Source organism: Ursus arctos, unplaced genomic scaffold, assembly GCF_023065955.2.
Source record: "Ursus arctos isolate Adak ecotype North America unplaced genomic scaffold, UrsArc2.0 scaffold_3, whole genome shotgun sequence".
Lineage (NCBI taxonomy): Eukaryota > Metazoa > Chordata > Mammalia > Carnivora > Ursidae > Ursus > Ursus arctos.
In genome coordinates, this window is record NW_026622985.1 from 90,951,052 (window position 1) to 90,965,425 (window position 14,374).

The following is a 14,374-nucleotide window of genomic DNA, read 5'->3' on the forward strand; positions in this document are numbered from 1 at the left end:
TAAAGCAGGCAGCCAAGAATGGGGCTAGATACTGACCTGCAAAGCTTAGCAACAGGTGGCAATGCCAGCCCTACTGTAACCAGCAGCAGCCTCCATCTACACCTAGACTTATCAAAATAGGAGGGAGGGGTGACTGGAATAAATAAGGACTGACTCCAGTGCTGCCACAGAGCCCTCCAGAACACCCACATGCTCCTCACGTGACAGCCAGTACATGATGCCTGGCCCCCAGAGGCACACATGGCCAGATGGTGTCAGGACAGCAGTAGCAACCACAAGAGAATGCGTTTACTGCAGCAGCCAGTAAAATAAAGAGATAAAATAAACCTGTCCCCTCTCCCACACCAGCACCCTAGAAGAAGAAGAAAAACAAACAGGTGTCCCAGACCCATCGGATTCCCTTCCGATCCAAGCAGAGGGGGTCTCAGCTCAAACTGTACTTGGGTAAAAGGGAGATGGAAACCAAACTGGATTGAATATTAATAACCAAAAAATACTAGAAAAGATGAAATCTGCCCAAGACATCACTGTGGGATGGGAAAGGGAGAGTCAGCAGCACAGAACTAGACACTATGATTGAAGGAAAGAATCTTGGTCATGTTTATCCTGCTCTGTGAGTTCACACCGCTTTATGAACCAATTATACTTTAGTGTCTCAGTCACACCAGGTTTAAACACTATGATTCCAAGATTTTCTCAGGAATTCTCCCTCCTGTCTTCCAGGAGGTGACATCCATGTTCTGAAGGCATCAAACGGACATGGAAGGAGGTGGGGGGTGGGGACCCTCTTCCATGGCCATTCCTCTGTCCTTGCATTGGTTTCATCTGAACCCAAGCTTGCAAAGCCTCCTGGATAAGACCACACCCCTTTGGAATCCACTAACTCGCTCAGCAAATTTCCAAACCCTTTGTGTGAACACAAGGAAGATTTGGCGGCTGTCTCAAGCATGCCTGGGGAGACTGAGGAGCAATCCTGCAGCCCCACTCTGCCTTTGCCACCCCATGCAGCCCCGTGGTGTTCCCCATACAAGGCAGGACATGGGGTCCCTTTCATGGAGATACTCAGATACTCCAACACGTCCCAGCACTTCTCATCCCTCCCCAACTGGGAAAGCATCCTAGGCTGCATGGCAGTGCTTGAGAGAGAAGAAGAGGAAATGACTCCCCTAATCACATATTCTTCCAAATCTGATCTATCCTACACCTGCACCAAAGTTTTTGAACCCAATAGCCAAGAATATGAAACTTTTGGTCTTTGGTTCCCCCATGAGAGTTTCCCTAAAATAAAGGTGACTCCATTCTAGCACCCCAAATGAGAAATGATCACAGATTAAAAAATGAATTGGCCCCACAATCCCCATTAATATGGCACCTGCTCACCAGCCCCCACTGCTCTTGCCTACTAAGATCCGAGAAAAGCGTGAATGAACACCAACAGAAGATGGTACCAGAACAGCGGAAATCAATTATGTGCAAGAAATTTGGGGAGATATTATTTATCACAAACTTATATAAGTTGAAACAAAATACACAAAAAGATGAGTTTGGTGCATTGGAATTTGTGAAAGCTTCTGATAAATACTACTCTCTATTATTTTTTTAAAGATTATTTTAGAAAGAGAGAGAGCGTGAGTGGGGTAGGGGCAGGGGAGAGGGAGAGAATCTCAAGCAGACTCCCCACTAAGCATGGAGGCCAACACAGGTTCAATCTACAATCCTGAGATCATGACCTGAGCAGAAATCCAGAGTCCAATGATTAACCAACTGAGCCACCAAGGCGCCCCAATACTATTCTCTATTAGTAGAAGTAACAGAAGTTGATTCTCACTGGATATGTAGAACTTGTCAAGGAATCTTCTTGTTTCCCGTTTTTGGCTATTGTGAGTAAAGCTGCTATGAACATTTTTATACAAGTCTCTGTGTTGACATGATCTTTAATTTCTCTAAACAACGTTTTCATAATTTTGCAATACACTGCTTTTTCTGGTGCTATTTTTACACAAATATAATTTAATAATAAAAGGCAATTTTATAATAAAAATAAATCTCTGCCTTTAATTTGACGTAAAATTAATTTGGGGGTGGGAAAATGTATTTTCATCATCTCTGCATTTTTATTATAAAAGTTTTAATAGGGCAGGGGTGCCGGGGTGGCTTGGTCAGTTAAGTGTTCGACTCAATTTCCGCTCAGGTCCAGATCCTCAGGGCTGTGAGATCGAGCCCCGTGTTGGGCTCTGTACTCAGTGAGGAGTTTGCTTGAGATTCTCTCTCTCTCCCTCTCCCTCTGCCCCTCATCACCCCTGGTCATGCTGTCTCCCTCTCCGCCTCTCTAAAAGAAATAAATAAATCTTTTTTTTTTTTTTAAGTTATAACAGGACCATCACACCGGCACGAAGCCTCAGGGTCAAGAAGAAGCTAGGAGTGGTGGATATTGTGACAAACTGAAAAGTGCACACATACCTTGTTTTAAATGTGCAGCCACTATCCCACTTCAACCAATTTACCATGCAGCCCCCAAATTGCCCAATCTTCTAAATTTTAAAGGACAGATTTTTTTTGTGCATATATGCAATCTCCTAAATTTAAATGTTGACCAATAAGAAGTATTAAGCACAGGTGGGCTAACGCTGTCCAGGATTAGGCTGTATGAGGTAAAACACAACTGCAGGCCAGATTTGCCCCAAGACTCCCTAGTTTCTAGCTAAGATTTTGGTTCTCAATCTGGCTATCAGCAATGAACTATTAGCTTTTTAAAAATACAACTTGCCTGGGCCCTACCTCAGATTCTACCTTGCTAGATCCGGAATGAGTCCTGGGCATCTGCATATTGTTTGAAAATGCCAGGGATCATTGTGCTTTGCAGTTAGTGTGAAGAAGTAGGGAATTAAATTTCAAGTTAACAGTGTTAGGTCACATGTCCAACTTCAACACTGTGCTCAGAACACCCTGTTGCTGTCCCAGGCTAATTTGACCTGTTTCAGGGTTCAAACACTGATGTGCGTATCAGTAAATTATAATTGGTGATACACACGCAAATAATGAAACTGTCACAAGGCAGTTTTTCTCATCTCTAATTAACCCAAAAGGCATCAAATTTTGGCTCTTCTGTGTTTGGGGACAGTATAATAGCTGACCTTTGTGGAAGAAACTTGATTCTAAGTAAAAATGTTCATATAAGAGCTGATAGGAATTTCTTATTCATAAACATCTCCACAAATAAGGTAGAAAAGAAAGGAAGCAGGAGAAGGCAGAGCAAAGGAGCTCTTGCACTTTTACAGACAATTTAGCAGGTAACAGGTCTTGTGAGATGAGTACAAAATGGGGATAGTTAAGATTCCTAACCTGGGACTCTTGCCTGTCAGGTGAATATGGGCTTAAAGTAAAAAGGTAGAAAGATGCTGTGAGAGGAACCTTCTCCAATTTTTTCCAATGAGCTCCTGCGAGCCTGAGGCAAATGGGTCTCTATGAAAAATGGAGACAGCCAGTAACAAGATCCTTTCATCATTTGCATTCCAACTCTCTGACTTTAGTCATGTGGCAAGCAAATGAAGAAAAATTGGAAATAACCATTAACTGGGGGGAAAATTACAGTAACATTGAGTGAGGGTCAGAAGGTTGCAGAGCAGGTACTAGTCCTTGGCGTGGAAACCTGAAAGTCAGGGCCAAAGAGAATGGCCACGGTGCGCACAGATGCTACGGAGAGAGACACATCCAGGTTTAAAATCGTCCTCACCTTGGTGGTCTCTGGAGTAGAGTGCCTCACTGGCATCGCTGGGAATGGCTTCATCACGGCCATCCATGGCGCTGAGTGGGCCAGAGGCAAAAGGCTCCCTGTCAGTGACTGCATTCTGCTGATGCTCAGCTTTTCCAGGCTCTTGCTGCAGATCTGGATGATGCTGGAGAATACTTACAGTCTACTGTTCTGGGTCACTTACAGCCAAAACACAGTGTTCATACTCTTCAAAGTCATCGTCATGTTCCTGAACTGTTTCAACCTTTGGCTTGCTGCCTGGCTCAACATCTTCTATTGTCTTCGAATTGCCAACTTTGCTCACCCTTTGTTCTCCATGATGAAGAGGAAAATCACATGCCTTGTCTTCTGGGACTGTCACTGCTCATCTCCTTATGCTTCAGCTTTCCCTTCTCTACAGATATCTTCAATGTGTATGTAAATAGTTCCATTCCCATCCCCTCCTCCAACACCACTGAGAAGAAGTACTTCTCTGAGACCAATGTGGTCAACCTGGCTCTTCTCCATAACCTGGGGATCTTCATTCCTCTGACCATGTTCATCTTTGCAGCCACCCTGCTGATCATCTCTCTCAAGAGACACACCCAACACATGGAAAGCAATGCCACTGGCTCCAGGGACCCCAGCACGGAGGCTCACGTGGGGGCCATCAAAGCTATCAGCTACTTTCTCATTCTCTACATTTCCAATGCAGTTGCTCTATTTATTTCTATGTCCAACATCTTCGACATCAACAGTTCCGGGAATATTTTGTGCAAAATCGTCATGGCCGCTTACCCAGCTGGCCACTCAGTGCTACTGATCTTGGGTAACCCTGGGCTGAGGAAAGCCTGGAAGAGGTTTCAGCACTATGTTCATCTTCACCTGTAAGAGCAGACTCCGTGACTGGAACCCAGAGTACCATAGGACCTAGTTCAACCAGTTCTACCTTTCCCCATCTAGATCTCTCTCCTCAGCCATCTTTCCTGCCCTAATCTTGCTCTGACACTTCTCAGGTAACTGGGCCCTTTCATGAATGGGATGCTGAATTTTTAATGTGAGATTCTAAGCAAAAGTAACTAAGAAACTCTAAGATGGATCTGTGAGAGCTTCTCAATCTATGCTCATTCATCTCCTGCCTTGAGCTCCACCCTGTGTCCTCCTCCCCTGAGCCTGAAGGAGAGGATGGCCAGACATCTCCATTTGCCTGGGATGATCTCAGTTTGTGCCTGTTGTCACTGAGCACCCCTTGATTCTCAATGATATCTTGGTCTGGATGAAAAATTACATCGTCACCCTACTTTTAAGGCACCCTACGAACCCACAGTGAAGAAAAAGGAGGGCTAGTGATGAGCATAGTATGCAGTCCAAGGGGTAGAACGAAACTGGAATACCTACAGGGGAAGAGGGATTCCAGAAAGAAAGGTCACCCAGAATTACCAAGTGCCACAAAAGTTTCAAGGAGAATGGAGGCTGTGTATATTATTAGTGGAGTGACAGGTGGCATTCTGATTGCAGACAATTCCAGAGAAGGTGAGGAAAACAGTGAGGGAGTTTGTAAAGACCAATAATTTCAGGACATTGTCTGGAGAGAAACATGAAATACAGGGTGGCAGGTGGGATGAGTGGATGGTCAACTGAATGCTTCATTTTTCCAAATGGTAGGGAAATGAAGGGAGAAGAGAGGAGGACTGAGGGCAAGGGTGGTGTGTGCAGCCACAGAGAAAATAGGAGGAGTCCAGAGTAAGGAACGTCTGTTTTGCTGTACTCCTGAGTCTGTGGCAGTCCAAGTGTGTCTGCCTCTGGCGTTGGCAGTTCTATGTCTCCTTGAAGTGATGGGTGGTGCACGGGCAGGTGACCAGGGAGGGGCTGTTTGAGAAGAAGGAAAACGTCACACTGCACCGTCACTCTTCAGAATGATGGCATCTGCACTGCCTTACAGGGCTGCGCACAAAATAAGACATTCCACTCCTCGATATCTTGGAACCACAAGGTTAGGAATTTGGGGTTTTCTTTTATTTGGTGCTTTTAAATCAGAATTACTGAGGAAAATGTGAAAAGAAGACTACTGATCATACCAAGGCTCCCAAATGAAAATGTAAGATCAGTAGCAAAGACTAAATGCTGAGCATCTGGGCTCTCAAGCACATTTTTCCGAGAAAGTCCCTTACATCTGTGAACAGCAAAAAATTAAACACACACACACACACACACACACACACACTCACTCACGTACATCTCTTTATAGTTCCAACAGCATAGGATTTATTCAACTAGAAGGGAAAAGATTCATAAAAATACACATTTTTCATAGTTTTCCTGATATTTATTTCTATGACAATTTAAGGCTGGGTTGGTTGTTATGATAAGAAAATCAGATTCTGAAGTGTCATTCCAGCTCCTAAAGAATAGAGAAATATATTTTTCCAATAATACATGCATAGCTATCCACTGAAAAACAGAAAAACAAAATTTAGAGCCATGATGTGATTAATATGAATAATGTCGAGATAACAAACTATATAATCCATCCCCATGCTTATTATGAGGAAATCTGTCATTATTTGCAAAAGCCAAAAGCAGCAGAGAGCTAACAAGAGCTTCAAGGATGATGACATCAATACTCCTAGTTGCCCTCCTTCAACCAGATAAAGTTCCCTCCAGTTCCCCCTTCCTTCCTTCCTTCCTTCCTTCCTTCCTTCCTTCCTTCCTTCCTTCCTTCTCTTTTTCTTTCTTTCTGTACAACCCACCTAAATTTCCGTAATGGGCCAAAACATCCTATCTTTAAATTGGTTGGCTTTAGTCAGAAATCAGAAATCCATGGGGACCTGGGTGGCTCAGTCGTTAAGCGTCTGCCTTTGGCTCAGGGCATGATCCCGGGGTCCTGGGATCAAGCCCCGCATTAGGCTCCTCCACTGGGAGCCTGCTTCTTCCACTCCCACTCCCCCTGCTTGTGTTCCCTCTCTTGCTGTCTGACTCTCTCTGTGTCGAATAAATAAATATTAAAAAAAGAGAGAAAGAGAAAGAAAGAAAGAAAGAAAGAAAGAAAGAAAGAAAGAAAGAAAGAAAGAGAAGAAATCCTGGGATGCCTGGGTGTCTCAAGTTGGTTAAGTGTCAGCTCAGGTCATGATCTCAGGGTCCTGGAATCAAGCCCCTTGATTGGGCTCCCTGTTCAGTGAGGAGTCTGCTTCTCCCTTTCCCTCTGGCCCTCCCTGCTGCTCATGCTCTGTCTCTCTCTCTCTCTCTCTCTCTCACTCTCAAATAAATAAAATCTTAGAAAAGAAAAGAAATCAGAAGTCCTAAAGGATCTGCAAAGTCTACATGACAGCCCTGTACCCTGAGAGAGGTTTGGAAGTTACAGTGTGAAGAGTTCCTTTACCCACAAAGTCACTCTGGACATTCATCCGCCATGTGGAACAGCAGGGGGATTTTGGTTGTCATAGGACTCCTGTGTGGAAGGCCCAGGAAGGGGCGTGGTGTCGCAAACCTGGTCGAGTCCTGGAGAAGGAAGACTAGAGTAGCAGCCAGGGCCAATCTAAGAGCTGGGATTTCAGAGGCACGGAATTGTCCCACAATTCCACACGATCTTTGCCTCCTAACGCCTCAGTGTCTGCTAATTCCACTGTGGTTCCTGCTTTTCTGGGAGTGGACTCTGCAGGAATTCTCTCGTATTCTTCTCTCACACATTCTTAACTTTGGCAGAAACTTCTATTGAGTAAGGGAAAAGGAACTGCACATTCAATAACGATGAATCTTCAGTTGGGGGGAGGAGAGCTGGAAACCAAGGGGAGAAATCTGGAAGAATGGGAAGAAAGAGATGCTAAGAGTCCCATTCTGCTCCTGTTTCCCTCTTCCCTCTGGACAGAGGTGGACTCCTTAGAAGAGAAGTGAGAGGAATGGAAATTCCTTACGTGCTCAGAAAGCTTGGTTTGCGGGAGAAGGAGGAAGGATAAACAAGCTGGGGCATCAGTCCTTAGTGTTGGAAGGCTGAGGGAGCTCTCTGGACCCCTTCGCTGGACTGGGAACAGCTTGCCTCAGATAGCAGAGGCGAAAATCAGAGGAAAATGTTCATCTCCATGTCCTTTGAGGAGAGGTAACATGTTACGTGGTTAGAAACTTCTACTGGTGGAAGCAGGACAGAAGCATTTTAGAGCCTGGGGCAAGGTCCAGAAGGGGCAGGCTGGGGTAGAAAAGAGCAGGGGTTAGCACAAGAGGTATGGGGTGGAAGGCTGGAGCAGAAGGATCAGGAAAGGGAAGGGGTGAAGGTGCTGAGTGCTTGGCCAGGCTAGTTGGGAGAAGCACTCTACTTATAGCTCCTGCCTGACCCTTGGGAGTGATTCCTGCAAGCACAAAAGTTCTTCCAAGAGCTTTCCAGAGGAACATTTCTGGGCAGGGTCCTTCACAGTTAGCATATCGTACTGCACAGGTGCTCTGTGTTTGTGACGTTAGCCTGTCAACCAGCCTCACCGAGAGGGAAATGGATTTTTTGTAAAGTTTCTTGTTTGTCTCTCATTTGGTTTTCCTTATTTTTTTAGCAAAGTGTTTTATAAATGTTCTGCCCTCTCTCAGTTGTGTCAGGAGAAAATAAAAGTGGTTTTGAAAACAGCTGAAAAGAAAAAGAATCAACAATCCCCTGGGTTGGGTTGGGTTCGGCTGTGGGAGCAGCAGTGAAGGTGACCCAAAGAAAGAACTCCAAGGTGGACCATTCCTGGGAAAATCTCACCTTGGGGCAGCTGCCCCCTCCCCTCCTGCCATGCAGTTCCTAGAGTCACAATGACTACAGTTTGGGTTTGCGCTCTGCTACTTCCTGGTGTTTGATGCAGGCCTGTTGTTGTACCTTTCTGAACCTCAGTTTCTGTATTTGTAAAATGGGAATAATGATAATAACAACTCCCTCCTAGGATTATCTATCTCACCCTAAGAAATGAGTGAGATAAAACACACCGTAAGCTCTCAATAAATGGTAGCTGTTACTGCTCTAAAGGGAAGGGATGCGAGGCCAAGAGACCAGGAGGCTAGAATGAGGACATTTAGAACAGGCCATATGTGAAAAGGCCCAGACTGGGCTGGAGGAGCACAGAGGGCTTAGCCTGTCCCACAGACTCAGGGGCAAAATGTGGCGCAATCCCATACAGCTCATCAACCCAAGCAGGGCGGGCAGGGCAGTGCCCTGAAACATTTGGCTCACTCACACCCTTCTGGCTACCTTCATTCTAAACCAGAGACACTCACCACGGCAATTTTGCCATGTTTTGAACACGGCATATTCCGAATATTTCGCCACTTTCCTCCAGCTTTGGTCCACCCCTTGGCGATCCCTAAACCACAATCCTTTAGTTCTTTGTGAGAAACAAACAATGAGGGCCCTAGTCCCTCTCTCCTACCACCACCATGCTGTTAAGGACAGACACAGGGCCCCAAAGGAGTTTGCATCTAAAGCTTTGAAAGATAGCACCCTGAAGCTATTCACTAAGTAACAAGGAGTAAAAATCATTAAACAGGTTCCTACAGGGTCCTTGGGAACATCTGGAAGACTATGTCTCTAGCTCTGAAATAATCATGCTTCTCCAGACTCCTGCTGTGAGACTGGACACCAAGCTGCGGGTCCCTGTGCGGTTCTGACCCAGCAGGGCAATGCTGACATCCTTGTGTCCTTTTTGGCTGATTTATTAGATGATGATGAGAAATGTCTAGAGTCAGTGTGGCACATGGGAAGAACCTAGACTCTGGTGTCAAAAATCTAGATTTGAGTCCCTACTCTAGGTAATCTTTGGAAAGTCACCAACCCTGGCTTGGCCTCAGTTTCCCCACCTGGAAAACAAAGATGATCATAATATCCACGTCACAGGGTTGTTTTGAGGTTCCAAGGAAACAATATATACATGCATAATAAACTATAAGCCGCCATAAGAACGTGAGTGCGCTTACTCGTTCAACGAGAGTTTACTGAGAGGGCTGCTCACTGAACGACATACTAAGCACTCAAAGGTTAACACAGCTCAACTGTCAATCTCCAAGGGCTCTGAGGCTGGGAAAGAACAAGTCGTTTAATTACAAGGTGGGAAATACTTCAGTGGAGGTCCATGTACTGTGGGGGCAGGGATGTACCTCAAACTGCAAATGTTCACAGTTCAAATTCCTCTCAAAAAAAAAAAAAATTAAATAGGAGCATCTGGGTGGCTCAGTCAGTTAAGCAGCCACCAACTCTTGATTTCAGTTCAGGTCTTGATCTCAGGGTTGTGAGTTCAAGCCCTGCATTGGGGTCCACGCTGGGCATGGAGCCTACTTAAATATATATATATATACAAATAAATTACATAAATTTAAAAATAAAACTGTTGGGGCCCCTGGGTGGCACAGTCAGTTAAGCCTCCAACTCTTGGTTTTGGCTCAGGTCATGATCTCAGGGTCTTGAGATTGAGCCCTGCATCGGGCTCCACACTTAGCTCAGAGTCTGCTGAGGTTTCTCTTTCCCTCTCCCTCTGCCCCTCCCTGCTCTCTCCCTCAAATAAATAAACAAATCTTTAAAAAAATTAAATCCTGATCTTTCTGTTTTATTTCCTTCTGGGGCAGAAAAAGAGGAAGTCAGGACAGAATTCTTTTCTCTCAGTCTCACCGGACCAGTTAGGAAAGATCAGAGCCGAGAGACGAATGTTCCACTGAGCATCCTTAGACATCCCCACACCACGGCCAGAGGATGCAAAAGAGAAAAGGGTACCAATACATCCAGTCCTCCCTAACGAAAGCTGCTGTTTACATCTCCTGCCTACAGCCCTCAGAGACCGCAGATAAATTTGTGGTTTATTCAAACCAGATGCTGGATAATAAATTATGGCTGGTGGCCTTGAGTGCAGCTGGGACCAAGAGTGACAGAAATGCTTAGCAGGGAAGGGGTGGCAATTTGATTCTCCGAAGACTAGAGACCTCATAGGTTTCTTGTCCATCTTACTTAGTGGAATAGGACCTGACATCCACAATCTATTCATGAATGCACAGAGCAAAATTTGCTTGCCTTTGGATTCAAAGGCCCAGAAAAATGCCTCCAAAACCTCAGTCTAGGCCCTTGGAGGTTGTGGTTGTGTCTATACCGGGCCCTGCAGCCACCCTCCACTTCCTCCTAGCCACCACCTGCTCCCCAAGGAACAATGGCAAATCTGCCTGGAGGACTCTACAGGGACAGGGAAGAGGAGATGGATTTGGTGTCCTTTGCTGAGGTTGGAAACAGGAGGAAACACGACTTCACTCCTATCTTCACCCCCTCACTCCCCACCAGCTACCCCCAACTGCCTGCCCTCACAGTGCATGGATCCCAGATTCCCCACCTGACCTGAGCAGGTCCTGACAGGCGGTGGCATCTGGAAGTAGAACTGAGGGAAGCATGCATTTTTTCTGCACTCATGGAGTGTTGGAGATAGCAACAGGAGTAGATTACATCAAAGGTAAGCTCTGGCAAGAAAGTGATTGAGGTACAAGAAAGGAAAGGCCATATGACTTTTCGGGTCTCTGGCTGATGTGTGTCTGAGCAGACAGGTCAATGCTCCAACGAATCAGTGCCTACCCAACTTTGATGAATAAACCCCAAAGTCCCAACTGCAAACCCAAGAGACTATACAACCTGGGATCTCTCTACTTGGCCGGATGCAGCCTCCTGACAAAAAAAAAAGGCATCCACAATCATATTGGATCTTTCTATGCCCCAAAACCCTTAGCCAAGGACTTCATTCACAGTACAGCATAGCCAATGCCAAACGGACTCAATTAATCAATTAACTAAGAATAGCATATAGGGTTAAGATTACTTGCTCTGAAAAAAAAAAAAAAAAGATTACTTGCTCTGGAGTATATAAGTTTGCTGTAGGTTTATATTTTATATTTATATTTTTATTAATATTTGTTCAGCTTTATGTGAAATTTATTTTAACAAAGGAAAATATATAATATTACAAAAATTAAATACTGCAAGGGATTGCTTTAATCTTTTTATGAACTAATCAAATTATTAAATGATAAAATGCCTTTGCCTTTGCAGTTTACCTTTTCCTGAGTTACTTAACTAATTAATTTCTGAATCTGTATTCTAACACCTAAAACTACTAATGCGATTACATTTTTGGCACCGATTAATTGTATGTGATGTTAGTTTTGGCTTTGGTTTTAGTTTTCAAAGGCTGGGTAACTGAAGAATATGTCTGGCAAGTCCTGATCTGTAGAGGTCATCCTAAAACACCCGACTCTGTGGCCTGAGTCTCCACCCTCTTGGGTCCTCCACGGCCTGGGGCAACGGACTACCACCTGTTGAAAAACTCTCCACCCCTGGCTTCTGTATCTGTTCCCCTGCCTGGTCTTTATCCTGTTTCCTTATCCATCAAGCATCCTTTGAACAAAGAACCCACAGTTTGTACATTCTATCTGTTGCACGGCTAAGGTGACCAACGACTGAGGTTTTAAAACCCCAAATCCCACATCTCAGAAAACCCTGTCTTGGCCAACAAAAGCAGTTCGTCACCCAAATGACTGAAGCTATATTCCGATTTCAAGTATTACCTTTCAAAGACAGCTATGACATTCGCTCCAGTCTCACTCCTTTAGAAGCAGACATAAACAGACTTGAACCTCACACACAAACATACACACGCATGCGCACATTCTACCTGCTTAAACTCCTCCAATGGCTTCCGTTACCGATAGACCTTCAGGTGGGCGGGCAAAGCCCTCCGTGCTGCGTCTCAGACCTACCTTTCCTGAAAGATTTCACTGTTTATTATATTCACAGTACTGAATATAATCATTTGAAAAGTCCAGTGTTTTGGATTTGGGTGGTTTTTTTTTTTATTTATGGAAAATTTCAAACATACAGAAAAGCAGAGAAATAGAACAGTGGTCCCTTATGTATCTTACCCTCAACAACTATCAACTTTCTTTTTTTTATTATAATAATATTTTTTATTATATTATATTAGCCACCATACAGTACATCCCTGGTTTTTGATGTAAAGTTCCATGATTCATTAGTTGTGTATAACACCCAGTGCACCATGCAATATGTGCCCTCCTTACTACCCATCACCAGCCTATCCCATTCCCCCACCCCCCTCCCCTCTGAAGCCCTCAGTTTGTTTCTCAGAGTCCATAGTCTCTCATGCTTCATTCCCCCTTCTGAACACCCCCCCTTTCTTTATCCCTTTCTTCTCCTACCGATCTTCCTACTTCTTACGTTCCATAGATGAGAGATATCATATGATAATTGTCTTTCTCTGCTTGACTTATTTCACTTAGCATTATCTCCTCCAGTGCCATCCATGTTGCAGCAAATGTTGAGAAATCGTTCTTTTTGATAGCTGAGTAGTATTCCATTGTATATATGGACCACAACTTCTTAATCCAGTCATCTGTTGAAGGGCATCTCGGCTCCTTCCACAATTTAGCTATTGTGGACAATGCTGCTATGAACATTGGGGTGCATATGGCCCTTCTCTTCACTACATCTGTATCTTTGGGGTAATACCCAGTAGTGCAATGGCTGGGTCATAGGGTAGCTCAATTTTTAACTTTTTAAGGGACCTCCACACTGTTTTCCAGAGTGGCTGTACCAACTTGCATTCCCACCAACAATGTAGGAGGGATCCCCTTTCTCCACATCCTCTCCAACACTTGTTGTTTCTTGCCTTGTCAATTTTTGCCATTCTAACTGGCGTAAGGTGGTATCTTAGTGTGGTTTTGATTTGAATTTCCCTGATGGCTAATGATTTTGAACATTTTTTCATGTGTCTGTTAGCCATTTGTATGTCTTCACTGGAAAAGTGTCTGTTCATATCTTCTGCCCATTTTATGATTTGTTTATTTGTTTCTTGTGTATTGAGTTTGAGAAGTTCTTTGTAGATCTTGGATACCAGTCTTTTATCTGTAGTGTCATTTGCAAATATATTCTCCCATTCCGTGGGCTGCCTCTTAGTTTTTTTGACTGTTTCCTTGGCTGTGCAGAAGCTTTTACACTGGCAAGACTTATCCAAAAGAATAGAGAAAGGACCCAAATTAATAAAATTATGAATGAAAAGGGAGAGGTCACAACCAACACCAATGAAATAGGAAGGATTATTAGAAACTTTTATCAACAGCCTTATGCCAATAAATTAAGCAACCTGGGAGAGATGGAGGCCTTCCTGGAAACCTATAAACTACCAAGAATGAAACAGGAAGAAATTGATTTTCTTTTAAAGATTTTATTTATTTATTAGACAGAGATAGAGACAGCCAGCGAGAGAGGGAACGCAAGCAGGGGGAGTGGGAGAGGAAGAAGCAGGCTCATAGCGGAGGAGCCTGACGTGGGGCTCGATCCCATAATGCCGGGATCACGCCCTGAGCCGAAGGCAGACACTCAACTGCTGTGCCACCCAGGCGCCCCAAGAAATTGATTTTTTAAACAGACCAATTAATTATGAAGAGATTGAAACAGTGATTAAAAACCTTCCAAAAAACAAAACTCCAGGGCCTAATGGATTCCCTGGGGAATTCTACCAAACATTCAAAGAAGAAATAATACCTATTCTCCTAAAGCTATTTCAAAAAATAGAAACAGAAGGAAAACTACCAAACTCATTCTATGAGGCCAATATTACCTTGATCCCCAAACCAGGCAAAGACCCC

General features: G+C 44.2%; 1 protein-coding gene across 1 annotated transcript; it reads left to right on the forward strand.

The window, feature by feature from the left end:
- The first annotated feature begins 3,671 nt into the window (after nt 1–3,671).
- TAS2R40 (taste 2 receptor member 40) lies at nt 3,672–4,621 on the forward strand. Its single transcript, XM_026514391.3, is given in 2 exon segments — nt 3,672–4,083; nt 4,086–4,621. Coding segments are annotated over 2 exon segments (948 nt in total).
- Nucleotides 4,622–14,374: the final 9,753 nt, after the last annotated feature.